The 26,480-nt window shown below is 36.5% G+C and overlaps 1 protein-coding gene across 6 annotated transcripts in view; it reads right to left on the bottom strand.

Annotated features, from left to right (window-relative positions):
• Positions 1 to 2,279, bottom strand: part of PDE1A (phosphodiesterase 1A) — a 237,941-nt gene extending 235,662 nt beyond the window's left edge. For 2 of the 6 annotated variants that reach the window (XM_081141873.1, XM_081141876.1), the window contains exons 1-2: positions 1,693 to 1,999; positions 1,475 to 1,585 (exon numbers count right to left, since the gene is read on the bottom strand). In XM_081141873.1, coding sequence (XP_080997999.1) covers positions 1,475 to 1,575 — 101 coding nt within the window. In that variant the 5' untranslated portion in view covers positions 1,576 to 1,585; positions 1,693 to 1,999. Of the gene's footprint in view, positions 1 to 1,474; positions 1,586 to 1,692 lie in introns of all 6 variants that reach the window. The other 4 variants (XM_081141871.1, XM_081141872.1, XM_081141875.1 and 1 more) reach the window with 3 other exon arrangements.
• Between the last annotated feature and the right edge of the window lie 24,201 nt (positions 2,280 to 26,480).

Raw genomic sequence — 26,480 nt, 5'->3', positions numbered from 1 at the left:
TTTGCCTGGTACAGATGTCCATCCACTCATTAGGTTAAGACACAAATCATCTGATGACTGCCAATGTTTAATTTTCATCTATGTTAATTAAGTAAGTTGTTATTTGCTTTTGTAGGATTATTTTTTTACCTAGAGAACGACCAAAAAACAGTAACTTCTAAATCTTCAATGGATCTTGGAAACATATTTCTCTAATTTATTCAAATGATGTAAAAATGGCTTCCTTTTTAAAAGTTAGTCCCAGTTCAATGTTGTTTGCATTATTACTGTGCTGTTATATGAGTGCACTGTCATACCATGTATTACTTCAAGTGTGAGAAAATATGCAGACAAGACTATTTAAATATGTAAACATCATTAAACACATTCAAGTGGAGGAAAGCAGAGGTATTTTACCTCTAAACAAAGTTTGACATCATTTTTCTTTTAAAAAACCATTGATATCCATACAGCGACATTGAATTTACTGAGATGTTGCAATTTATAAAATAGTATGTAAACACGGCATTAGACATATGAATCCCAGAAAGTCTCTATTTCACATGGTATAGGATTCCTTCAGCTCTTATCAGAGAAAAACAAATACATTTTCATTTGAAACATTCAAGTATGCTAAGCAACTGCTTGTAAATATTCACATACACATCTTTATCCAAATTTCAAATCTGATTTTTAAATTATGGCATAATTAAAATAAAGCATGTAAACATAGTGTGCTGGAACACTAAACAGGGATTAGTAGCATACACAGTAAAAAAAAAACAACGGAATGCTGTTTAAATAGCAAGGCGCATCAAATTTCAATGAAAGTTTGACCCAGCTGCTTACATTTTATGCTTAGATAAACACATCTCTTGACCCACCCTTACTAAGGTCTATTTTATCTCATGAGCGATTCAGTACTCTCAGAAAAAGTGAAATGTTTAATTTACAGCCTAAACCCTCCAGTAAGTTTGGTATGCTAATAGTATGTTTACTGCAAATGCATTTTTTTCTTAAAGAAATATTACTCATTAAGACATAAAGTATAAGCACAATGGAGTATATTGTTTATTATCATATGAATCCACTCTTTGTTTTTTTTCAAAATCGAATCACAGAGAAATAAGTACCAGAAGTCATCTCTCTATTTACCCAATGAAAATTTTATTTCTGCAAGGACCCTGGCAAGCAGCTTTCCTGTTACTTTTCTGCATATCCAAACAACACATACAGAAGTATAAACGAAGCCATGTAGTCTAACGGTGGAGCGAAATTCTTTTTCTCAGGGAGCTGCCTTACTTTACATAAAACATAAAGGTGCAAGAAATATTTATCTTTCAAGCAGGTTGTTAGCTGAGACGGACACAGTTTATTTTTAAGAGAAATCTTTCTAAAGGAAACAAAGTCAGATAGTACCAACAATTAGTCCTGTTAATAGTCGGATTTGGGGGTGAGAAATAAAAACACAGAACCAAGCAAAGAGCTTACTCACATTCCTTTCAGGCGCTGCCACATTTTTTCAGTGTGTTCTCCTATAAGATAGTTAAAAGTGGTGTTTTCCAGCTCTTCAGTTTCTGTAGCAGTAGACCCCATGATGCTGCTCCTAGGGCAACACAGTGACAGTCAGTGTCAGCAGCTAGAACAAGCATTCCTCAGTCCACCCAGACCTGTTACACAGCAGCATCTCCTATCTATCAAAACACTGCTTACAAAGCTGAGCGCGGCCTCTGCCAGGATGGCTACGGACTTTGACAGGCATGTGCCCCGCTCCCCACATCGCCTCCTCCCACCAAAGCAGCAGCAGTGCAGACAGATGCCCTGACCTCTCGGAAACACTCGCACAGGGGAGCCTGCTACTGTGCGCCTGACGGGCTGAGCTCCCCGGGCTCCCCGAGCAGCTCATTCGTTGCTGCGCTGTGCACTGAAGCACATCAGAATTCCTACAGTTTGCAAGACCCGGTGTGCCAAGAGAAACGTGAGTGACTTGAGCGCACCAGAGGAAGCCGAGTTCCTCTCTGCCAAGGGAAGGCGGGCAGGATGGAATAAGAAAGCAGATGGCAGGAATCCGCAGCAGCAGCACCGCCTCGAGAAAAAAGCGCTTGTTTTAAATGCCAGGGCTTTTTGTCTCTCACTGATCTGGAACCAACGGTTAAAAAGACGGCATTATCTAACAACAACCAAATGCAACAAATATTCACGACAGCGATGAGAAAATAACGTAGAGCCGCACAGAAGACAGACCGCGGAGCTCCACAGGTTGTTATTGATGCCGTCACCGTGCTTATTCGCCTTCTCCTAGCAACTCCGGACAGTAGGTAACTGCCAACTGCACTCGTGGACCACGCAGCAGTTGCACACAGCCTGCTCCCCGAATCTTTTGGGGATTAAAAATAAATAAAATGAAACTAGTGCATATGCTTGTATGTGCATGTTGAAGAAAAGAGAGTATGGGGGTGTGTGTGTGTGTGTGTGTGTGTGTGTGTGTGTGTGTGCGTGTGTGTGTGTGTGTTTAGAGAAAAGAAAAAGGGAACTGATGCTGTGCTGCTTGTGCATTTTAGAAGAAAAATGAAAGTGGACATAAACGGAATCCGAGCTGAGTTATCTGCCAAGCTCCAAACACATGGCCAGGTTTCTTAGAAACAGCACAGCCTCAAGCATGAGCTCCATAACAGCTATTGCTATCTACAAGCTGCTAAGAAAAATACATTTAAAAGCAATATTTCTTCTTGTTTGTTTGGAAACCCAGATGTAGTTTTATTCCTCCCTGCAAGAAAACGTGTCTGTTACCATGAGATTTAAGGCAGAGATACTCATAGATGGTAAATAGATAACAATATAACATATTGAGTGCTTACTATGTGTCAGTCACTGTTCCCAGTACCTAACAGTATTACCTTTTTAAATTCTTACGTAAAGCCTCTGAAGTAGGTAATAGTCCCATTGAATAGTTGAGAAACTGAGAAACAGAGACATTCCCCAGATTTAAAGCAGTTCTTTAAAATAGCTCTTTGATTTAACTGACAAGTAGCATTCCAACATAAAGTTACTATATTTATCTAGTAGTCAAAGTAGTAACATGTATGTAAAAAGCATTTTTGCAAAATTGTATAGCAAGTGTCTTCTGATTTACAAATTAGAAGAGGGTCGCTTTTCCATGCTACCCAGAGAGGGTTCTACACCATGTTGTTCTGGGTTCCTATTGCAACCTAAAGGGAAATTTTCACAACGTCCGGAGCGCTCCAAGTCCTGCAAATAAAGGAGCAGGAAGCCCTTAATTCTTTGCAGCAGAAACTCACTTAAGTAGCACCAACCTTGACTTCCAAATGGAACAGTCATCTGCAGAAGGAAAAGTGATGGCATGACCTCATAAATGGGAAGAGAACCTGGCTCAATCTTCTGCTGGCAGCTCATGTCATTGAAAACGGGGCTGATGTCAGCATCATGCCCTCCGGGAGCACTGGCCAGTGAGCTGCGCTGAAGTTTGCAGCTGCCCCTGGAGCCTCTCCTCTTGCTGCCATTCCTGGAGCCTCAGGCCCAGCAGCGTTCTGGGAGCCCCGGCACCTGCTGGCTCTTGGCCCCATGGCTACCCACCCGACTCGCACAGAGAAGGCCGTTAACCCGTCTCCCACGGCCTGTGTAGCACACTCTCCTCTGTGCTACGTGGACATTGCCATCCCCGTGCGGCGACCAGGGAGCTCACGCAGTGCGTGCTGTGGTGATCATGATAACATATTATACTTACGCTTATTTAAGAAGTTTACACTTAAACTTCCATATCTTGATTGATCAGTTTCAGACAGTATCATTGAATTCCCCTCAATATAAACTAAGAATATCAGTGATTATAAACTTCCCTCTACATCTCACCCTCCAGCTTTTCCTCCTAATATTTGACAGTTATTCCATCTTTTTTTTTTTAAGTTCAGGGTATTTATATTTTATTCTGTAATTATAACAAAATTATTTATGTTTTGCCTAGAGGTTGAATTCTAAAAACTGAAAATAATGTGAAGTTCTTGGCTCCACTTGTTCAAGCCCCACTCCCAGCCTCCAAGTACTTTCAGTTCCATCCCTGGTAATAACTCAGTACCAGCCCCTTCTTGTCATTCTTTCTACCACAACCTGATTTGTGTCACCTCTCCCCACCTGCTGTTAGAACCCTCCTAAGCAATTCATCTTAACTGCTGCTCCTATCACACCCTGCCCATGACCTTTCTCAGGTTGTCCATTGCTTGCCAAATAGACTTCTAATTCTTTCTTTTCAGGCTTTTTTAAAATTTTTTAAAAATTATTTAAAAATAAATATGTTTATTTATATAGTTCAGACAACCTACATGTGCATTTCATAGTTTTACTTAATATGATATGGAAAGCAAAAATTTTGCACATTCCCTGAATATAAAAATACATATAATTACTATAGAAAATTTTAAACAATACTGAAAAATGCAAAGTAAAAAATGAAAGTTACCATAACCCCCGAGTTACCCATAACTCCATAACCCCTCAGGGAAAATAACCACTAAAATTAGATTATTTATAAAGGTTTATAACATTGTATAGTCTATTATTTTTTTTATATTTTACTATGAACATTTTTTCATTCCCTTAACTTTTCTTCAAAATTTATCTAACTGCTGCCCAGTATATTATCATTTTGTTGTATCATGATTTTACCCATCCCTAACTATTTATTCCAGTTTTCCTTCTATTATAAATAATTGTATTCTAATGAATATTTTTGCACATCAGTGCTTGTCTGCATCTCTATTTCTTAAGAACAAATGTGTATAGAAATATAATGTGTGAAGTGCTCTAAACGTAGTATGTTTCTTAACATTTGCCCTAATTTATTCCCCCATCTGCAATATATGAATGTTCCAATCTCAGGGCAAACTTATAATGGATATTACATATTTTTCTTTCAAATTGTTTACCAATATAATAAGCAAAAAAAAAAGTGTATTTTACTTTTAAGTTTATTGTTAATGGGATTTCTTGCATTAATTTTCTTTTATTGGCTCATTGTACCACTTTAATAAATTCCTTGCTCACTTTTTATTTTTCTCTTAGAGTGTTCACAGTTGTTGTTATTGATTTGTAAATGTCCTTTACCTATATATATATTAACCTTCAGCCTATCATAAATGATGTAAATATTTTTCTTGTTTATCATTTGTAATTTACTTTTTATTACATTTTTTGGTGTCCTTTAGACCTAATTTTTATGTAGTTGAATTTGTCCATCTTTTCTCTGTGGTTCTGCTATTACTCTTTTGCATTTGAGGTTTTTCCTCAGGTCAGTATCCCATACTTACTGACTTTGATTTTATTCTGATTGATATATACTTTTATTTTATTTATTTAATGCTCTTATTTATAAGGAATTTATCTGTTTATATGAAAAGTACACATATAGCTATTTTTTCCCAAAGATTTCACCTGTAGTCCAGAATCATTTATTAAAATTTTCCTCCTGCCCTCATTGCTTTGTATTGTGGCCTTTATCAAATAATATATTTTTATATATACTTGTATTTGTCCGTAGAGCATCTGTGCAATTTTATTGCTCCATCTGCCTGTTACATAAGTCCCACAGCTTTACTAATAAGATTTTGGTGCATTTTATATTACATATAATAGGTATTATTTTCAAGTGGTTTTTCTAGGCAGATATTGTCTGTCAACCTCACATCAATATATCAATTTTTGGTACCCATTTTATAGACAAGGAAACTGAGCTCAGAGCTTAAGCCCTCCAGCTAGTACATGACAAATTCAGAATTTAAACCTAGATGTGTGTAACTCCTGAACCTGTATTCTTACATTTTTAGTCTTCTTTTAAAAGCTATCTAGTTTAAAAATTAGAGTTAGGTTAAGAGAGAAGAAAGAACACAAAATCTTTTAACAAAGAGTCAGACAGGAGGGAGAGAGAGATACTAATCAGGAACTTTTATGTCATATCTTTCCATCTTGGAAATGAGGTCATCGGAGAGTCTCGTTAGTTCATCATTCTCAAGTCTTCTCCTCAATGGTCTTCTCCAGCCAGTGGATGCACATCTTCTCCTCCCTCAGACTCACAGGAAGGCCAAGGCCTCAGCTTGGGCCTTGCTCAGGACCTGGGGGATCTTTTTGTTTACCAGCTTGTTTCTCTTCTGCGTGAGCCTTCATTGCTTGGTATCCCTGGCATTCCTTTTAAATTCTTACTATGATATCCTCAACACACTTCTTCAGCAATTCTTCATTTCAGCAATAGCCTTACATCACTTTCTTCTGTTTCTCAAACCACTTGAAGAGGTCAGAGAGACTTTTCCATGAGTTCAGGTCTGCAGTAAGTTGGTCTTTCTCTTTCAGAACATTCTGGATTCGGGCTTTGTCGAGTTCCTCTGCTTCTGAGCCTCCTCCATGCCTGATGCACGATGCCCTCACACCTCCCCCTCTCCAGGTTCTTCAGGTGGAGCTCCTCATACCTGTTCTTCAGCAACAGGTTTGTATCACTTCTGTGTCACTTCCACTGCCACACCCAGGTCCTTCGGGCTGTACGTCTGTATTACAATCCTTGATTTTGGTAGTAAAGAAGATTGGCCAGCAGCAAAGAAGACAGTTGTGTCCTGCCTTTATAGAGCTTATATTCTAGAGAGGGAAACAGGCAGTACACAGAGTGAAGACGTCTTTGGAGAAAGAATAAAGCAATGTGACAGATTTTATTTTCCAAACTTTGGAGAATTACCCAGCTTCTTCTGACTATATCATGTTGACAATTCCCCATCAAGAGGCAAGGCATACATCCCCCTCCTCCCTTGAAGCTGGGTAAGTCTCCGTAACTGCCCAGACCAGTACGGTGCAGCAGCAGTGACATTGCCTGGCCTCCCAGGGCTACGTCATAAAGGACATTTGCATTTGGAGCCTTGAGCCAGCATGTAAGAGTTCTGACTACCCTGAAGCTACCATGCTGGAGAGACCCTAAAGAGAGATAGAAAAGTGACTGAAGAGCCCCAGCTGTTTCAGTCCCCAGCTTTTTGAGTCTTCCCAGACCAGGTGCCAGACATGGGAATGAAGCTGAAAGATGACCCTAGCCACAGCCACTCTCTGACTGCAGCTCATAAGAGACCCAAGCCAGAACTGCCCAGCTGAATCCCTCTCAAATTTCTGAACCACAGAAACTGTTGTTGTTTTAAGCAACTGAGCTTTGATATAATTTTATATGCAGCCATAGCAACTGGAAGAAACAGGGTAAAGGAAAACAAAGGGATAAGAGGGGATTGGGTTTTACATTGATATTCAGGGAAGGCTTCCCCAAGGTTGTATCATTTGAGTAGAGAATGAAAATGAAATATATGAAAAAAAAATGAAGAAGCCATATACATATCCATAGAAAGAGAATTCCAAGCAGAGGGACTGGAGGCTGGGGCTGCTCGGCATACTGGACAACCAGCAAGGAGATGTGTTGCTGGTGGGAAGTAACCTAGAGGACAAGTTGTTGAACAAATGTCAAGAATCATATCTGTGCAGAACACCAGGGGCCCTGAAAATGTGGGAGATTTTGTTCTATGTGTAATGGGAAGTTCTTAGAGGACTTGTAACAAGCAAGTGACGGGCTCTTATTTATGCATTATGGATAACTTCTGGATAACTTCTTCCCCTGATATTCTCTCTCACGGATTTTGCTCCAACCACACTGGCTTGCTTTCTATTGCCTAAACCTACAAGGGTCTCTCCTGACATAGGGCCTTTGAAATTCCTGTTCTTTCCACTAACACCTATATTTTCATGTCTTCAAATCTATGCTGCCACCAGGATCCTTGCTCTCTCTGTCCATCCAACCAAAATACCAGCCCACTTCGGGAGATACTTTCAATCACATTGCCCTGTGTTTCTATCTGTTTATGGTTGTAAGCTCCTTGAACACAAGGTTCATGTCTCCCTCACTTGCTGGTATGTCCATAGCACCTAAAAGAGTGTTTGGAATAAAGCCAATGCTCCACCAATATTTTTTAAATAAATGTGTGAACAGTCATATCTTCCACAGATATTGAGCAGAGTAAGAGGTACAATACATGAAAAGATATTGGCATGCAGTTTGTTCTTCATGAACCGTTAATTCAGAGAGTTTTAGATTTTATTTTTTCCTTCCAAAATATTTTTTTGCTTCTTTTTAATTGAACTCATCTCTATTTTTATTTGCTTCATACAATATAAGCAAAATATCTTCAATTATTTGACTCCTTTTGAGCGTTTAGCTTTTACTTCCAAAATTAATCTAATAGTTCTCTTACAAATGGACTCTACACAAGAGAAAAATTTCAATAAATGGAAACAGAGATTTTTCAATCTAAATATTCTTTGGAAGTATTTTAGTTCTAATACTCCTCCAGTCTGCTCCACAAAGTTTATTGAAGCTGAATGAATGAATCAGCTAAAAATGGGGACAAATTTTTTAAAACTACGTATTCATTTTGAGTGGTAAAAAGTAGTCATCTGGTAAAATCAAACCAATATCATATAAGCTAAGATTTGCCCCTGCAATAGTAATGAATATGGCTAGACCCAACGTTTAATGTTTCCAACCATCTCTACACCATTCCTGTACCTGAGACCATGTCAAAATCAATCTACAGTGTTAGGAATGGCCAGAGCATCCACACCATCTTTAAAGAGTCTCATTACCAAGATCACCAAATAGAGGTATGTCTGACAAATGGTATATTTTACTCTTGGTGAATCCCCAAGTTACCTGAATCAAATTTTAATTCTGTGAAATATATCTCATAACATATTAAAAGAAGAAGAAGCTCCAGAGCCATCACAAATACATGGGAGCTCTCAAGATTTTCTCTCTTCTTTCCCAAGCTGCTAGGACAGTGGGCTCACATTCATTTTGTGTTGAGTCCCCATAGCAAACAATAAGCTTTTGAAGACAGGCCAGGAGTTAGATACCAGTTATGACAATTTCTACCCCAAATGGAGCATTTTTTAGCATAACTCTACTATCTTTCTAAGCAATAAAGTAAAACCAAATAATTTTCCATTTTAAGCTATCTGTGAAAATATTTGATTCATTGTTTGTTAGCTAGAAAAAGACATATTTTTTTAAAATACATCCATGCTCATACCACAGTTTTGATTTGGCTGGGAAAAATAAAAACATTGTGTAGCTCCACTATTGAACACATTATAGACTATGTATTGCCAAGCTCATCATGGAGGTTAGCATGAATAGCCTAACTGTAGTTTCAGTAGTTTCAGTCACAATCTACATTTAGTGACAATGAACTGCATTTTTAATAAACACATTTGAAAACACCTATCAAACAATTTGTTGGTTCCACGGTGAGTTTTATCAGATGTAGAGTAGAAGGTCATTCAGCTATGTTCAAAAAGTTATTTCCTCCCTCCAAATATATTCCTTCACATGCTAGATAATCCTTAAAATTATAATGAGAGAAAGCTTTTTATTTTAGCATTACTCAAAAATATTTAAATGTAAATAACTCTTAGAGAAGTAAGACATTGACCTAAAGTTCCCCAAAGGGGTAAATTACTGACATCAAATCATTTCTTAAAAATAAGCCAGAGAGTCAGAAGAGCACATAAGGGCTCTGGTACATGAAAAAGGAATCAAGGGATTCAAAAAAGGGAGGTTATTTTGCACGGAATTAATCTCTCCCACTTCAAACCCTTGCCAAGTTATTAAATTGGCCACACTGATATATAGCATAGTTCTCTTAAAAATAGTGTCTGAGTTTACCAAATTTTCCACATTTTAAATTTTTAAAATACTTTTTTGGTTTAAGTAAGGCCATATTCTTCATATTCAAAAATAATGAAATGTGATATTGACTTACATTTTTTCACATGTACATAGATGTATCAAAATATAAGATTCTTCACCACATCAGTAGTTTCAATAAATACAATGAATGTACCTATATATTTATTTATGTTGTTCTGAACTCACATCGACAAGAAATATATACTTACAGTACTGTATGTTAATATACATGCACACAAATCCCTGCCCATCAGCAGCATAAACTATTGAATATTCATTATTTATTGTATACATCTTCTTATTCCATGCAAGAAAACTGCCTTCACTGTTACCTAAAACCCTTAATATAACTGCAGTAATTATCTAACTTTAAAAAAGAAAAAGGAAGGAAAGAAGGATGGCTGATTATAATACAAGAAATCACAGAAATAAAATGTATTTATATCTAAGAGAATAAATCCAGTTCTAAATATATATATCGAAACTTCTTATCTAGACATACTGAAAGCCATTGCTAAGCTCATATGATTTAAATGAACAAATGAGACTTATAAGGACTTTTACAAGAATTTGGCACAGCATGGTGATAGAGTAGAATGAGCGCTGAATTTGGGTCCACAGTAACTGAGTTCAGCTTCTGGCCCTACTCCTCGCTAGTGACCTAAACACTTTAGCTGTCTATATTTCATTTCTTCATCTCTAAATAAGAAGCCATACAAGGTAAGACAAGCCTGGATCTATTCCCAACCTCACCACTTACCAATTCAATGACCTTGAAGAAACTATATTTTCAGTTTCCTCAGAGGTAAAATATCACTCACTAGTCACAGAACTGACGTCACTGGGTTGTCATGAAATTTCAGAGACATAATGTGTGTAGTTTAGCCACCGTGGTCCTTCGTTGAAGGAAAGATTCAATAAATGGGAGCTACCATTACAATACTGAAGGGAGATAAGAAAAGTCTTCCTCCCAAACTTAGACTGTTCTTGTGAGACTCAGATTCTAATAATGTTTATGACAAACTATTACACATCTAAATTACTTTTAAAACCATTCTAGACTGACCATTAGGTCTATATTTGTTCATATTTAATTAATTTAACTGATACTAGAGTATTAATAAAATGAACATAGAAGAAAATTTGAAAATATTTTCTTAGTCATAAATATTTATAGACAAATCTGTTTCTGACTTAATTAGCTTCACATGTTAAAAAAGGAAATATTAAGTTGAAAAAGTCCAAATTAATTATTGTAAATGAAGCTTTATGTGACTAGAGCAGGAAATGACTGGCTTTAGGCTGTGCCTGGATATTAAATATTTTTTCCAACTTATAAGCCTATCAATTTCAAGTCCAGAGCATCAAAATTAAAATGAATTTGAGAGATTTTTGCTGGGCATTTAGAAACATTTACTGGAAATATCTTAATTAACCTAGTTGAATAATTTTATGTAATTATAAAATATTTTGCTTTTACTAGCTTATTTAAAATAATATAATCAAGCATTGCCTTTTAAATTAGTTTATCACATTATAATATCTAAACCTATGTAATTTCAGGAAAAATATGTAAAGTTAAAAATTCAACCTTAAATACTTCAAAATGTTAACATTCTGGGACTTTTAAAAAAAACACTATGTTTGATTTATCAAAAAATAGATGAATTTTGATCCTTTATTTGGCAGATATATCTGTGTGTGCTTTAAAGACAAATTACTTTTTAACGCCAGAGAAAGCCCTAAATTTTTTGAACTGCTACCAAGTAAATTTGGGATTAAAAAAAAAAAATCATTTGAAATGTATGAAAACATCTAACATTCTATATGAATTAAACTTTTTTGTAAGGTCAATATAAATGTTACATATACTATGTAATATGTTAGCCATTCATTCTCTCAACCAGAAGTATATTAGCATCTGCTTCCACATATTTATATTATTCAAATGTTTACTGAGGATCATGCTAGTTAGTTGCTGGGTGAAACTAACTCTTGGTCCAAATTATAACCCTGACATAACTTTCAAATCAGGAAAGAAAAAGTAAATATAGTTTAAGTGTATTTACTGCATGCCATTTTTTTTTAAATTGTGTAACTTGTTTGCTTATCATGATGACCTCATAAAAAGACTTAATATACACATTGTTACTATTAGACTATTTGACTTTCCAACAAGTCTCATTTTTTGCAAACAGAATGAATTAAATTATAAATAATATCTGATATATTCTAAGTGCTGTCTTGGTAAATTATTTTATTATTTGTATTTTTTATAATTAAAATTTTTTATGAATCTCATTTTTACTCTTTATAGCATATTCTTTTATTCTATTGGACAATAAAATAACAATACCTATTTTGGGAATAGAAATCTCTTGGTTCCATGGCATATCTTTAGAATTTCCACACCATGGATTTACGTCAATGGATGATAAATCTTTGGTTCTTGAAGATGTCCAACTCGTGTATAAAAGCCAATTGTCAAGATAATAACTTGGATGTTTCTCAATTTTCGCATTTGTTTTGAATTCTCTGCCAAAGTCATATATTTATCTTTTAGGAGGAAATATGTTGATGAAAATAAGCATATGTCTCCAGATCCAAAAGCCAGAACTTACAGGGCAATGATAAAAGAAATCAGTGTGATTACATTTGTAAGAATTATCGTTGACGTGCATTACTTCCATATCTCGTTTTCCCTTTGGCTTTTGTAGGAGTGTGTGTTTTGTGAGTGTGCTCTGAATGAGTCTGTTTACGACCGCTGCTCCATGTCCCTTAAATTACAAATCCAGGAAGCAGTGGGTGGTAGGGAGGGTAGCCATCAGAGGACAAGGTGGCCCCCAGTCAACGTAAATATTGAAGACCACCCAAATCATACTCTGAACTGCATGTGAAATGTTGATGGTGTAAATATCTCAGATATAAAAATATCAATAAGATTATAGAAAACAAAGTCTAGTTCCTTTTAATCATATTTACTTATGTTCCTAAAAATTGTCCTAAAAACTAAACAGAACTTACAGATTGGTATGATTCATTCCCAGTAGCATGCTACTCTACTAACTGTAAGATTAGTCCCTAATATAGATCACTGACCATTGGTGTGAGCCCCTACAACTTACTCCTGTCACTACAGCTCATCCAATAAACCAGATCACAAGGTTCTGAAGGTCAAGACTGTGATTTATTTTGGTTTATTTATCCCCAGGGTTTAAAATTAGTTCACACACTTTCATCCATCAAGCTGCAAAAGAAAGAAGGAATGTCTCCTTCATGGATACTAGAGTGTTTGTGGGTTTCGGGGGTGGGGAGGCTGTGTTATTTGTTATATTTTGTTCTGTCTTATTTTCTTCACAATGTTAAAATTGCTGTTTAAACTTAGTTTAATCAAAGACATGTGATTTGTAATTTTTAATTAGTAATTTTTAAATAGTGGAAACATCTTTCAGAAATGTTTATGTTTTCATTAAAAAAAGTAGATGTCACAATTTATCTTTGAAGGTCAGTCTATATTAAATTCAAAACACTCTAACTGAAAAATTCTTGTGAAGTATGATATGAGATTTATAATTTATGAGAAATGCTTTCAATAAAGTACATTTTTAACATGATGCAGACTGAAACTATATGGCAATTGAGCGGAGCATTAGGAAGCACCATATGGGCTTCTAAACTAAGGAGATGACACACACGGGTCCTGCCAAGTTCTCCTCTCTGTCCCTCCCTCCCCACCTGCCAGTCTCCCACCACATCCTGAATCCTGTCACGATATTGGGTGCCTTTGATATAAGTGACTTAAACGGTGGTCTCCACGTTCCTCAATAAGCATCTCTTAATCTCGAAAGGCAGACAATAAAAAGAACCCTAACCTTATCAATAATCAGTGACCTGCGTTAAGTGACAGGACTATCAAAATATAAACTTTTCCAAATGAGGATAAGAGGTGATGAACAACTACTGGCTCATAATTGGAGACCAGGTCTAGATGATGAAAAGACACTGACAAAGTTAAAACACAGTGAACTGCTAAGAGAATCAGCTAGACTCGCCCTGGCAGGTACTAGGAAACAAGAAGTAAAGCACAGTGCAATTGTTCGCTTTCTCTCCCCTGTTTATGGTCAAGTTTTAAGCATTTTCTCTTCTGTAGGAACACAGATGCTCCCTTTTTCTGTTTATGCTTTCGCCTGCTGTTCACACTTAGTCCACTGAGTCTAGATGAGTTTACGTCGTAAGAAGAAATGTTATGTAAAATATTCATGGAAACGTGAGATTGGAGACATGACATCAACTCAGTGGGTTAAACATCTGTGGCACTTGCTCTGGTGGCAAGAAATCAAGGTCAGTTTGAGGGAAAATGATGCAGGAAGGGGAGGTACTGTTTGATTTGGTCTTTTCTGCTCACCCTCCAAACCCCTTCTCCTTCCTCTCATTTAAGTGGAGAGAACAACCATTGAAATGCTGTCTGCACAGCACTGCTTCCACATTTTAATTTCTGTTGCAGTTGCTAGCCTCTCTTCGGCCTACGAGGCTCGTGCGGCTCCTCTGCGCCTTTGCGCCTGCTGGTTCCCCTGGTCTTCCCGCCCCCTTCACCTCTTTCTGGTTCGTCTCCTTCGTTTCCCTCTTTCTTCTGTGACGGGGGAGCGGGGAGGAAACAAGATGCGAAACTGCAATAAAAGGTGTGATGAGGATCGAACAAAGTAGGTGAGACAATGGCCTCGTCTAATCTTATCACTCACTATTTGTGTAGGATTTCCTCCCCAGGAACTTACTTATCTTACAACGGGAAGTTTGTAGCCTTTGAACAGCATCTGTTTTCCTGCACCCCAGTCCCGGGGAGCCACCGCTCCACTCTCGGTGTCTGCGAGTTCCTTAAGATTCCGCATACAAGTGAGATGACACAAAATTTCTCTCTGTGTCTGACTTAATTTTACTTAGCATAATGCTCTCAAGTTCCAACCATGTTGTCACAAATGGCAGAACTTTCTTCATTTTTATGGCTAAAAAATATTCCTCCGTGTGTATGTGTGTATGAGTGTATATGTATATATGTGTGTGTATGTGTATCTATGTCTGCGTGTGTGCATGTGTGTGCATGTGTCTGTCTGTGTATGTGTGTGTGTGTGTGTGTGCATGTGTGCGTGTGTGTGTGTGTGTGTGTGTGTACCATTTTCTTCATCTATTCATCTATCAGACACTTAGGTTGTTTTCATGTCTTGGCTATTGTGAACAATATAATATTATTTTACTAATTATTAAGTACCCATCTTTCTGGGAATTTGCTTCTTTTTACCCTTTAAATGTGTCATTTTACAGCTAAGTTATTTGGCATGTCATGTTTTTTCTTAGTATGTAGCTACATATTTCCCCTACATAATACTATCGGGATTATTATATATCTGTTTCCAAAAAAGTAAGAAGTGGAAAAGGGAGGAGATGCACAGTAGGTGAATGAAGGACAGGGTGAAGGAAGACATCCGATATCTCTCCCTGTCTCTCTCTGCCTTGTTGGGCTTCTCTGGTAATGGCTGCACCTTTTCCATGGCTCCAACTCCCACCCTCTGTGGTCCCACCACCTGGGCTCCAACAGTGCATCAAGCACTCCTCGAAATTGCTATCCTCTGGGGTGTTTCACTCTTCCCTGTAACCAGGGAATGTAACCAGGTTCCCTCTAATAAGTTTGTTCCACTTGAATTATCTAGAATGGTTTCTATTTTTCTGACTAAATTCTGATGGATACAAATATTACAGTGGAAAGAGCCCCACAAAGGAAGTCAGAAGATGTAATTTTATGTCTTGTGTGACTAATTAGCTGGCAAGTTTGAGTTGAGTCATTCAGCCTCAGGTTCATAAAGTTGCTGTGTGGTTCACATATCACAGTTTATAGTGAAAGTTCTCTACCTCGCTTCTGTTAACAGAGTTAAATTCATAAAAGCTCTCTACCTCACCTCTATTAAAAGAATTAGATCCATTCCTCTGTAAAACATACTGACTCACGTCCAACAGCACAGTGCAAGCTCGGAGCTGATAATCTCCCTCCCAGGGCTCTACACTTCTGCCCTGCCCTCTGATTTATGTCCTTACTAAGAGGTGGTGGTATTTATTCCAGGGCCTGTTTATGCCAGCTGTTAGTGTAATCACATCATGGAATTACAGCGGCACCTCGGTTTTCCAATGTGATCCGTTCCGGAGACCGTGTGAGTTCCGCAACGTTCGGAAACCGAGGGATCCACAGCCCACAGCTGGGCCTCAGGGTCTCGGCCTCAGGGGAAGCGTGCGGCATGTTAGGCCTCCGAGGCGCGTTCGGAAACCGAAGCATTTCCTGCCGGGTTTACAGCGTTCGTAAACTGAAATGTTCATCACGGAGACGGTCGAAAACCGAGGTACCACTGCAGTGAGTGACAGAGGCCAAACTAGCTTGGTGACTTTTGCCATATAGAGGTGTAAGACAAGGACTGGAAACAAGTAAGAAGTGACCTTTTGGAGCACAATAGAGTTGGTGGAGAACAAACACTCGTCCCCTCACCCTCCCTGTGGCCGAGGAAAGTCATTTGAATGGATCCTTTGTATTTGCCTTTCTAATAAGAAAGGAGCGTTCAAACTGTTTTCCTCGCTCCTGAAGTAATTATCTTATGTGTAAATGGCTGTGGCTGAGCTCCTGATCAGCAAAGCAGCTGATGCAGATGGATTACAGAGCAGGGAAGAAGTGGAAGATCAGAGACATGGTACCAGCAGGACAGCTTGCATTCCCACCCGGAGCTGTTGCAATGACACCCAAGGATCTCTGCCATACAGCTAGACAAAGGCGAAAATGACCCAGCTAAAGCCATTTTGCTGGCCCATCCTCAGGGAGGCCGCCCCCCGGATAGGTATATACCAGAAGCCAGGCATTCTAGGTGGTCCATCTGCTGTGGGAGGTGAGAAGAGTGAGCCTAAGAAGGGTGTTCCTTATCAGAGGGCTGCGACTCAGGAGGCTGCTATCAGGCCCTGGGACAAACCAGCAACTAGGCATCCCACAAGCGTATCAGCATTTGAAAGCCACATACAGAAGAAAGCCACAGCAGCAATGGACAAATAAGCAATTTCACCACCACCTCTGAAAGGTGGTTATCATCCAGGAGCAAAAGTTCTGTTCAACCAAGGAGCATACAGCCAACTTGCTGTGCACTGTTGCTGTAAGGACAAATTTCTTCCCTTCCCCTCCTCACCAAACCAATGCCAGAAGAACAAGTGTGGAGAGGAAAGGAATGTTAATCACCAACACGAAATGTTTTATTAACTGTAAACGACAGGATGCTATGTGATTTAACTGAAATCTTATTAAGGAGGCCCAGTACACAGCAGGAAAAATCGAGAACTTGAAAGAATAATAGAAGTTATTGAAAATGTTATCCATTTTACCCCCAAATTGAGATTTCACTGATATGGTTACTTTTAAATTATTTTTGTGATTCCATCTTTAACAGATATATTCAACTAACTGTAGTCAGGGTTTCTTCTGTAGATGAATTCATAGTGTAAACTTTTAAAAATGCAAATTGCATGTATATTATTAGGGATTATTAGGAGGAAATAGATGTTAAGATAGGACTTAACAAAAAAGGCCTTAGAGACAACCCTGGTCAGGAACTGCATTTGCAAAATATAGAAAGAGACATTTGTATGTCTTGAGTGCTGGTTTTCCATCCCATTGAAGAGCTCCTATTCTAAATGTCCAGCCCACCCTTTGTAACCCAGCACCTTCTCGCTGTCTATATTTGCTTAGAAGGACTATTACTTCCCATAATGAATCTCTCCTCCAAATCAGAGGAGAAAAGCAAGTAACAGGAAACCAAATGAGGTTGATATCATTTAACCTTCCATCTTATGCCTTCCTGCCTTCGACAATGAGCCCAGGCCATCTGCTTAGTAAAAGCACTCCAGGCAAGAACTAAGTAATCAAGAACATCAGAATTTATTTTATGTAAGTTTTTTTAATCAATTAGCCTACTTAATCAACAGTACCCAGTCCTTGATAATTAAAACACATCATCCAGACATTTGGCATCCTTTTCAGATTCTATAGAAAGTATATATAGGCAAACATTGTGAAAAAAATAGGTCTACATTCATTCACACGCAAGCATACTAGGCGGTTGCCTGTGGAATGTGATTTAGCAGCTACTAGAAGGCCCCCTCTAATCAAAAAAAACCCTCAGAAATGTCCTGTCACAGAACCAGAAATTTCTATGATTAGAATAAAGACATTGATGATGTTTATTTGAATTTTAAAACTAATACATTTATCAGTTATTTTTCAACATCTTCACATGAATTAGTTGATCAACTAATCAGTTCCAGTTCTCTGAGAGGTTAGTACATAGGGCAAGCTTTGAAGGAGAGGGACCTTCAAGAAAGTCAAATAGCCTTGCTTATCACAGCAGTGTCTGAGGGTCAGGGAAGTAGGGACTAAGAGAGAGATGTAGAAATGGAAATGGCTTGCCCTAAAATGAATATCACAATTTCTTCTATACCTTGTAATTACTACCACAAATTTATAATAAACATCTCCTTTCCCAACTTCGTACTTTTCCCAAAGAACTTCCCTGAAATTTGGAAAGGGAATTTGCTCTTACGCTCATCTTAGTTAGCAGGATATTTACTACAGCACCAGAGAAGACAGTGGACAAAAGACAAGGCCAGAGCCTGAAGAAACCTATGTTCAAGATTCAACTTTTATTAACAGGAAACAGCTGGCTTTGACTTCTTTCCCAAGACCTCCTGAATAGTTCATTGCTTTTCCATTTTTCTTTTTAAAGTACCTAAGCCAAAACAACGGCAAGCTTGATTTTTAAAATAGGATCAGTGACAAATACTGAAATGCCAAGTCGAAACACACAGGATACAACGAAGCAAAATGCAAGAAGGAATTTGGAAGGCAGATTAAGGGAATGTGGGCCCAAAGCTCTGCCTGCCAACTGCTCTCAGTAACTGTGCTGAGGTCAAAGATGCACTTCAGAGTTTATTCAAAAATGCACACAGACCAAGGAGATATATGCTGTTTCTTCTTGGATTCGTAAGGATGTTTTCTAATAAGGGTGCTAGAGTGTTTCTCCCAAATTAAGGGTTTCTACCTTTCTTTGTAGATGAGGTTCTTTCTCCCAGTGACCAAACTTCCATCATCTATGGTGAAGCCTCTTTGGTACTTCCCTAGTTCATGCAACACTAGTACAGATATTTTCCCCACTAAGAACCTAATTTCTCATATGGTCACACTGAGGTCAAACTCCACAGTGAAAAAGCTGACCAGTACATGTTCTCTAAATGTTTGCAGACACTCCTGGAAGAATGTTCCATGTGGATAACCAACTAAACATTTTCCAAAATCACAATTTACAAGACTAACAGGAAGAAGAGATGTGTTTAATATTTTTAAACCCAGTTTATACTGATTATAATGTACAGCGAAGGTAACTGTGTAATAGTATCCATTATAAAATATATTAATATTTATAAACTACTTTGAAGTTCTCAAATATAATATACTATAGAAGTATTAGATTATAGAAGTTTTGAATCCTTAAATTGTCAAGGTTTCAGAATACCTTGAAAAAGCTTTTATGGGGAAAGTGTTTCAAAAAGTGTTGGAAATATATTTGAATAGATTTCTCAAGAAAAATCTTGAAAATACTATAATTAACATCAAATTCAATTTCTATTGAAGCTTCTTATAAGATAGTCTTTTGCTTTAACTTGCAAACTAGAGCTGTTTCTATTATTTCAGATTTTACCTCTTTAAAATTATAAGTATTACTAATATTCCAAAAAGATGCAAATTCAATAATTCTGAAAGAACACAGGATATTTAAAACTCATGTTACACATAAATCAGAAATTAATGGTAATATAATCAGAAGCGTGGTATTATATTATACATAGAATGCATGGCATTTGGCAGAAGAAAAGAGTGAATTAGGAAATCAAAATATGATTTGCAGATCTCTGGGAAATGTCTCTAAATATGATCAAATCGTGCACTTAAACAGAAAAACAAATGCTTTTCTCAGTGTACCTTATATTATTGTTACAAATCACTCACTATATAGGTAATGACAAAACTGAGGAACTCTGTTCCAAGTTAAGCAGACATATAATACAGAAAAGAGAAGCAACAACACTGTTCCTAGCATGTATTATTTTCCTTGTTTCATCAAGTTATTAGGGTTCTTTCAGTAAGCTAGTGTTTGCTGACATATTTGTGTGTGTTCATGCTACTTACGGGCAGGGTCATTAAGCCTGTGCTTTATAATTTTGTTTGTGCATATAGTAACATTTGGTTAATGTAAATTGATATACACATGAAGGCAGAAAGTCTGATTTTTCTGAATTTAAGTTTTATCTTTACATCAAACTTAGCTCTTCCCTGGAAAATTTATTATTTTTACATTCATATTCAAAGTCATCAGGTTTTTCATTCATCTCTGAAGAAAAAGAAAACATTTTGGGGTAAAGAACTGGTAAGATTCCTAGAGAAGAAGCAATATATTTCTTTCTTCAAATATCCAAGATAATGATCATATCAGCATTAAAATAAGGGCTTTAATTCTGTTTAGCCTTCTAGAAAACTCCTACTATAAATAAAAAAGGTAAATGTAAGAATGATAAGTAATCAGTTGAATTACAATCTTCTTCCTGTCCAGCAAATACTGTCCTGAGTTCCTAGCAAAGATTATAAACACTATAACATAAATAAGTCAGTAATTTCCAAACTTAGTTTGGAATAGATTACTTCTCTGAGTATTTCACTAACCTTTCTATCTATTGTGATAGCTAGAGTAAGATCCCATTTTCCAAGGAAATCATGCTCTGGCCAACTACTTTCTTGGCACAGATCACCAGAATTCACAGCAATTCTAACCAAGCCATACTCTTTGTTAACCTTAGTCTATAACTAGTTCTAAAATACTGGTTTTTCAAGTACTAGTGATTTTGAAATCCTTAATTTCATTATATTGAAGAAACAAGGAAAAATATATCTGTTAATGAAGAGTTACCATGTTCCAGTCACAATAATAGGTGCTTGGAATACAGTTCTGTGTGACTCAGGGTAGGCCAACTGCTATAACAAACAGCTCAAAAAAATGTCAAGGCGTAATACAGAATTCTACTTTTATGTCAAGTAAGAAATCAATGAGTGCACTTGAGAGCAGCCATCAGGTGATGATTCAGGAACCCAGGTTGCCTCTATCTTGGGTCCTCTCTAACCCCCCATCCTGTAGAGTTTTCACAGCAGATGGGGGAAGAGAGAGAACGTGCAGGTCAGGCCTCAGAATGGTGCACATCGCTTCATTCACATCCCATTCATCAGGACCAAGGAGCAAGGATATACCAAACAGCTAGGGTGGCAGGGAAACACAGTCTTCCTCCATGCCCAGGAAAGGGAAAAAAAACATTTGAAAAATAACTAGCCAGTATATCCTTAAAATCTCTGATCTTGAAGAATTCATTCTATCTGAGGGAAATAATTAAAAACAAGAATAATGAGTTATAAATTGCATGGTCTGTTATAAAGTTGCAGCTGGGGGTGGGGAGAAATAGGGGAGAGAAAATACAGGAGCAGGGTAAGAGGGAGCAGTCTTTCAACAATGAGGCAGGTGGCTGTAGTAGTGCAGAGAATAGGTTGCTGGAGAAGAGATCAAAGAAATGGGAAGACAACTATTGGAGGCTTCATCTTCGCCATAATGGCACAATATTAGAGAAAGTGATGGTGAGCCAGGAACTAAAATAGATAAATGGGGGTTGGGAGTGTCCCATGAGTTGGTTGACAACAATAGTAAGGAGAAGCAGTTGGCAAATTGGCATGGAATTCAGAGTTTGAAAGGATGGAAAAAGAAGGACCTGAAAGCAGCAATAAGGGACAAAAAGAACCTTCTGGTCTAGCTGTCTACAAACAGTAGAATAAACAATTCCCACCACCTGAGAAGGCTACAGGGAGGGAGTGCCCTCATGGGAGAGGCCAGTTTTCACTAGAGAAATAAGGCAAAGGGACCATTCCTGTGGTCAAGGGTATCAGGACTTTGCTAAAGATGGAGTGGCTAGCAAATCTGGAGCTTTCTGTGGTGACTGAAATAAACAGGGATAAAGGCATGTTGAGGCGAGTCTCAGGCAGGTAAGCCAGTGGAGAAGTCCTTCAATATTTAGATGAGACACAAGAGCCTGAAGCAAGGCATCTCTCAAAGAAGTTGCACCATTTTCTTTGACTAAATTTAATCCACAATTTGCAGAGAACACTTGTTTTAGAACCGAAAATTTTCTAAACTATTTCATATTCCTTGTTAGTGTTTTAAATTAAAACTGATTTTAAATCCATCTTTGATGAAAGTCTAGTCACGATTCTCTTTCTGAAATTTAAAGGTACATAAAAATACATTTCTTACTGATATAAACATAGAATCACAGATTCTCAGGGCTTGAAAATTTTAATTTACTTTGTTCAACCATCCAGCTGATGCTGGAAACCTTGCTTGCATATCCTTGCCAAGCCATCTTCTGAACTAGGCTTGAACATCTCTAGGGATGATGTGTCTGCTGAGGTGGTGAAGAATGTGGGCTCTGTAATTAAGCAGACCTAGATTTGGATTCTTGTCCCATTACTTCCAACGTGTGAACTTTGGCAAGTTGTTTAACTTTTTTTCTCAGAGTTTCAGAATCTTTGTCTGTATGATGGAGATAATATTACAACTTAACTCACAGAGTTTACCAATGAAATAAAACATGTATAGCTCTCAGCACAATGCCCAACACACAGCAAGCCCTCAATAAGGAATTGACATTATTATTATTATGTTTATGCCATTATTACTACTTTCCAAGGCATCATCTTTCAATGTTGGATAGCTGCCTTAGAAAAATTCTTTTTCCTGCCACTTCATAGAAAAACCTGGCTTCAGATTTTAACTTGGCAAAATAAATTCAGTGTTTCGTTAGCCATAATTCATTATAAAATTTGAAAGAAATTCCTTGCAAAGAATGTGCATAATCTCATGGATATCCTGTTAGGATTTCAAGGTATTTTTTCACATGTATAAACAGAGAAACCCTTGAACCAACCATTCAATCAGTAAAGCCTTGTCAGTGCTTTCTGGTTCGTAACACTCACATCAATAAAGAGATGTGAACAAATATAATCTCTTACCTGAAATCACAGCTGGGCAATGACTCATATGGCAAATTTAATTTCAGTAGCTCATAGTAATCATTTCCCTGACTGTAGAGCTTTCAGCTGACACTGGAACTCCAGATAATAAACAGAACTTTAACCTAAAAGAGGTTTCTGTGAAGCTTCTCTTAAATTCAGAGAACACAAATTTCCATGCTACCAGAGTTCATTACATCTTTCAAACACATTGCTAATGAATGTTTTTGTGAAGATGCTCAGAACATTTGATAATAGAAGTAAGATGATGGAATCAAGATTCCAAGGATTACAATAGAATAAATTATTTCTAATCCGTGTGGATGTCACCTGCCATAACTAGTAAATTGTGGTATATGCAAATGAGCATTTTTCATGCAAGTTATCCTATTGTTTTAAAAAATTATGTCTTCTATGTTATAGTGCAATGGGAAACATATGACTATCTTAAAATTTACATAACCTTTCTTCACCATTTAAGAACATGTATGAGAATGCATATACTTAGCACTGAGAAATTCTTTGCTAAAATGTATTCTATTTTGAAATGTCATTATTAGTTATCAGGAATCTTTTAAAATTAATATTCTCTGAGGATAGCATGCTTGACTTAAAAATAAGCACTCTCTCAGGTAAATAATTGGAAGACAGACACATTGGTGAGCTGAAGATGGATAATAAAAACTAACTTATTGGAAGGAAATAAACAATGAAAACGAGCAGATTGATATCATTAGCTCTAAAACCCTTTCTAACTATAAAACTATTATTTTATAGTTATAAAATATAAAATTTTAACTGTTAAATTTTAACTGTTAAAATTGTTAAATTTAAAAAAATTAGAACTGAGTGCATTAAGATGCTTTGTAATGATAACTACAAATATGGAGCAAAACGAAACAGTGGAAATAAATATCTGCTTAAACCAACTTAAAGGATTTCTACCAAAGACCATAACCAAAAGAAAACATGGCAATGAGGCTGAGATCGAAAAGATAAATCGTTTGTCTGGGTAGTGAGAAAGAAATATAGAGCCTCAAGCAACCAGGAAACCGTGATTCTTACAAGTTTACTGGTAACCAGTTAATTTGCAGGTTATTCCATACTGTGTTAACTACATTTATTCTCAGAAAATGCTCGTGGCCTGAAAATAGCCCTGTAAATACATTAAAGATTAAAGACAGTATAATAATCGTGCAAGCATGAGCAAACAGTAAGAAACAGAAGAAGCTAACACTTCTTCAATAGCCACATGAGGAACTGAAAGCAATGGCAATCTAATCAGCCCTTTGAAAAATTTAAATTACAAAGACTATTTATATGATGGATTTACATTAACTATCATTTATGATGAATGTATTGCCCTCATTTTATTTCTTAAAATATGATCTAATGATTTTAGGAAGCCATGATAATTAGCAAGCTGACATCTTAAAATATTACTTATGCCATTTTTATTTCAGCCTTTTACAATTTCTATTTTTCTGCTCATTTCTTAATATACTTAATTTACTAGGTACTTAACATAGTAGATCTGGTACTTAAAATACTAGGACTATTAGCACATGCATATCATTAATGAATAAGTAAATACTGCTGATGAAGTGAAATATATTTCCATTGTAAGCTGAGCATTAGAATTAATATTCACTCAAAGCCCAATATCACCATCATGGAAAGAACATCTGACATATAAGAATAAATAAATTTTTGTCAGAAATACTTGTTATTTCAGATTATTAAAAATTCTAGACACTGCCTTTCTAAGTTTTTATATTATTTTCTGAGAATAATAATTTCTCTGCACTGTCATCTCTGAACTGTTCTGGTAGTCACTATTCTTTGACTAATCCACTTAATAATGTGTCTAAACTTTTCCATGAACTAAAGAATATAATTCAGGAAACAGGTTTCTTTGTAGTGTTTTTCCATACTAATTAATATCTATAGCTTAAGCAAATCTTAAAAAGCCTTCATTATCAACTACTGAAATGGCTGGCAGTCTGTAGCAATCATACAACAAGATTCCTGTTGAAATTCTTAACTGCTATAAATCTGTTTTTTTGAAGTTTGATTAGTGAGTGCAAACTGTGTTTTGGATGCCTAATTTTTCTCCAACACTCTTCGTTTTGTCATATTTTTATGTTCTTTATGATTGAGCTAAAGATTGTTTACCATTAATGTTTATATCCTTCTGTAAAAAATTTTTTCTTGTAAATTTTTAAGGGATAGGTCGGCATCCTTCTGTTAATTCATTCTCACTAAGTCTAAAGAGTTTGCAAAGAAACATGAAACAGTTTGACAACTATTTTTTATGAGGCAAATACACTAAACAAATCTACAAAGGTTAAAATTATGATGTAACCTAATACATATTATTATTTTATGATTTATATTTTATTAATGCTTGTTGCCACACAAAAAAATATATTAGTCTTTCCAAACTTACCTACCTTTGCTCCTACCTACCTAATATGCTCATTTAAAATTTGTATTAATTGCCACTCTATTTCCCTATTTAACTATTAACTAGTTCTTAATAACACAAAATAACAAAAATTAATGCTTTTACAATCACCATTATTATACTTCTACCATAATAAATAATACTAGAGTCATCATTGCCTTAAATACATGTAAAACAAGATTTTATCGATCTTCTCCTTTCAACAAATATATAATCAATTAAAATGTCAGAACACTGATAGAAAGTAAAAGTGAAACAGTCAATGATTCTGTTAATGTATGATAGGAATGATTTGTAAAATCTATGCTGAAGAGAAAGGATTTTTAAAAATGACAAATGTGCTTTCCATTTCCCAATAAATCACAGTGTATAGTATTTAAACAGTTATTGCTCAAACTATGCAATCTTCCATGAAGGAAAATTCACTCGTCTTCCTATGTCTATTAGGAAAAGAAATTTCTGCAGATCAGAAAATGGGCTTCTGTCAATGTCAACACTTCTTTGACCCTGGTGTCTCCAAAAGGCTGTTGAAGAGACTTTCTCCTTGCTTGATAAACCCATTCTGACTAATCATTGCTAATGAAAGCCTAAATCCAAAGGGAAGACAAAATAGTGATTTTAAAAGTCTCACTGTTCCCAAACTTATGCCCGGCCCTCTTATTTCTGCCTAAATGATCAACATTAAAAAATATATATTATATAACAGAATTTAAATCTAATAAACTGAAGAAGTAAAGATCCGGGATAAAAAACTAGCATAAAAGTTCTAAAGAAAGTTTGAAACTTATAGATACAGAGAGGAAACTGATGGAGGCCAGTGGGGAGGGGATTTAGGAGTGGCTGTGAAAAAGCTGAAGGGATGAATAAGTACTAATTGGTAGTTACAGAATAGTCATGGGGATGTAAGGTAAAGGATAGGGGACACAGTCAATAATATTGTAATAACTATGGATGATGGTGCCAGGTGGGTACTTGAATTATTGGAAGAATCACTTTGTAACCTATATGAATCTATCCACTGTGCTATATACCTGGGGGAAAAATACAAAACAGTGTTGAATGCAAACTATAATCAAAAATAAATA

The sequence above is a fragment of the Miniopterus schreibersii genome, assembly GCF_964146895.1.
Source record: "Miniopterus schreibersii genome assembly, chromosome: 7".
NCBI classification, from domain to species: domain Eukaryota; kingdom Metazoa; phylum Chordata; class Mammalia; order Chiroptera; family Miniopteridae; genus Miniopterus; species Miniopterus schreibersii.
The sequence above is the reverse complement of the archived record's forward strand: the minus strand, read 5'-3'. Positions and strand labels throughout refer to the sequence as shown.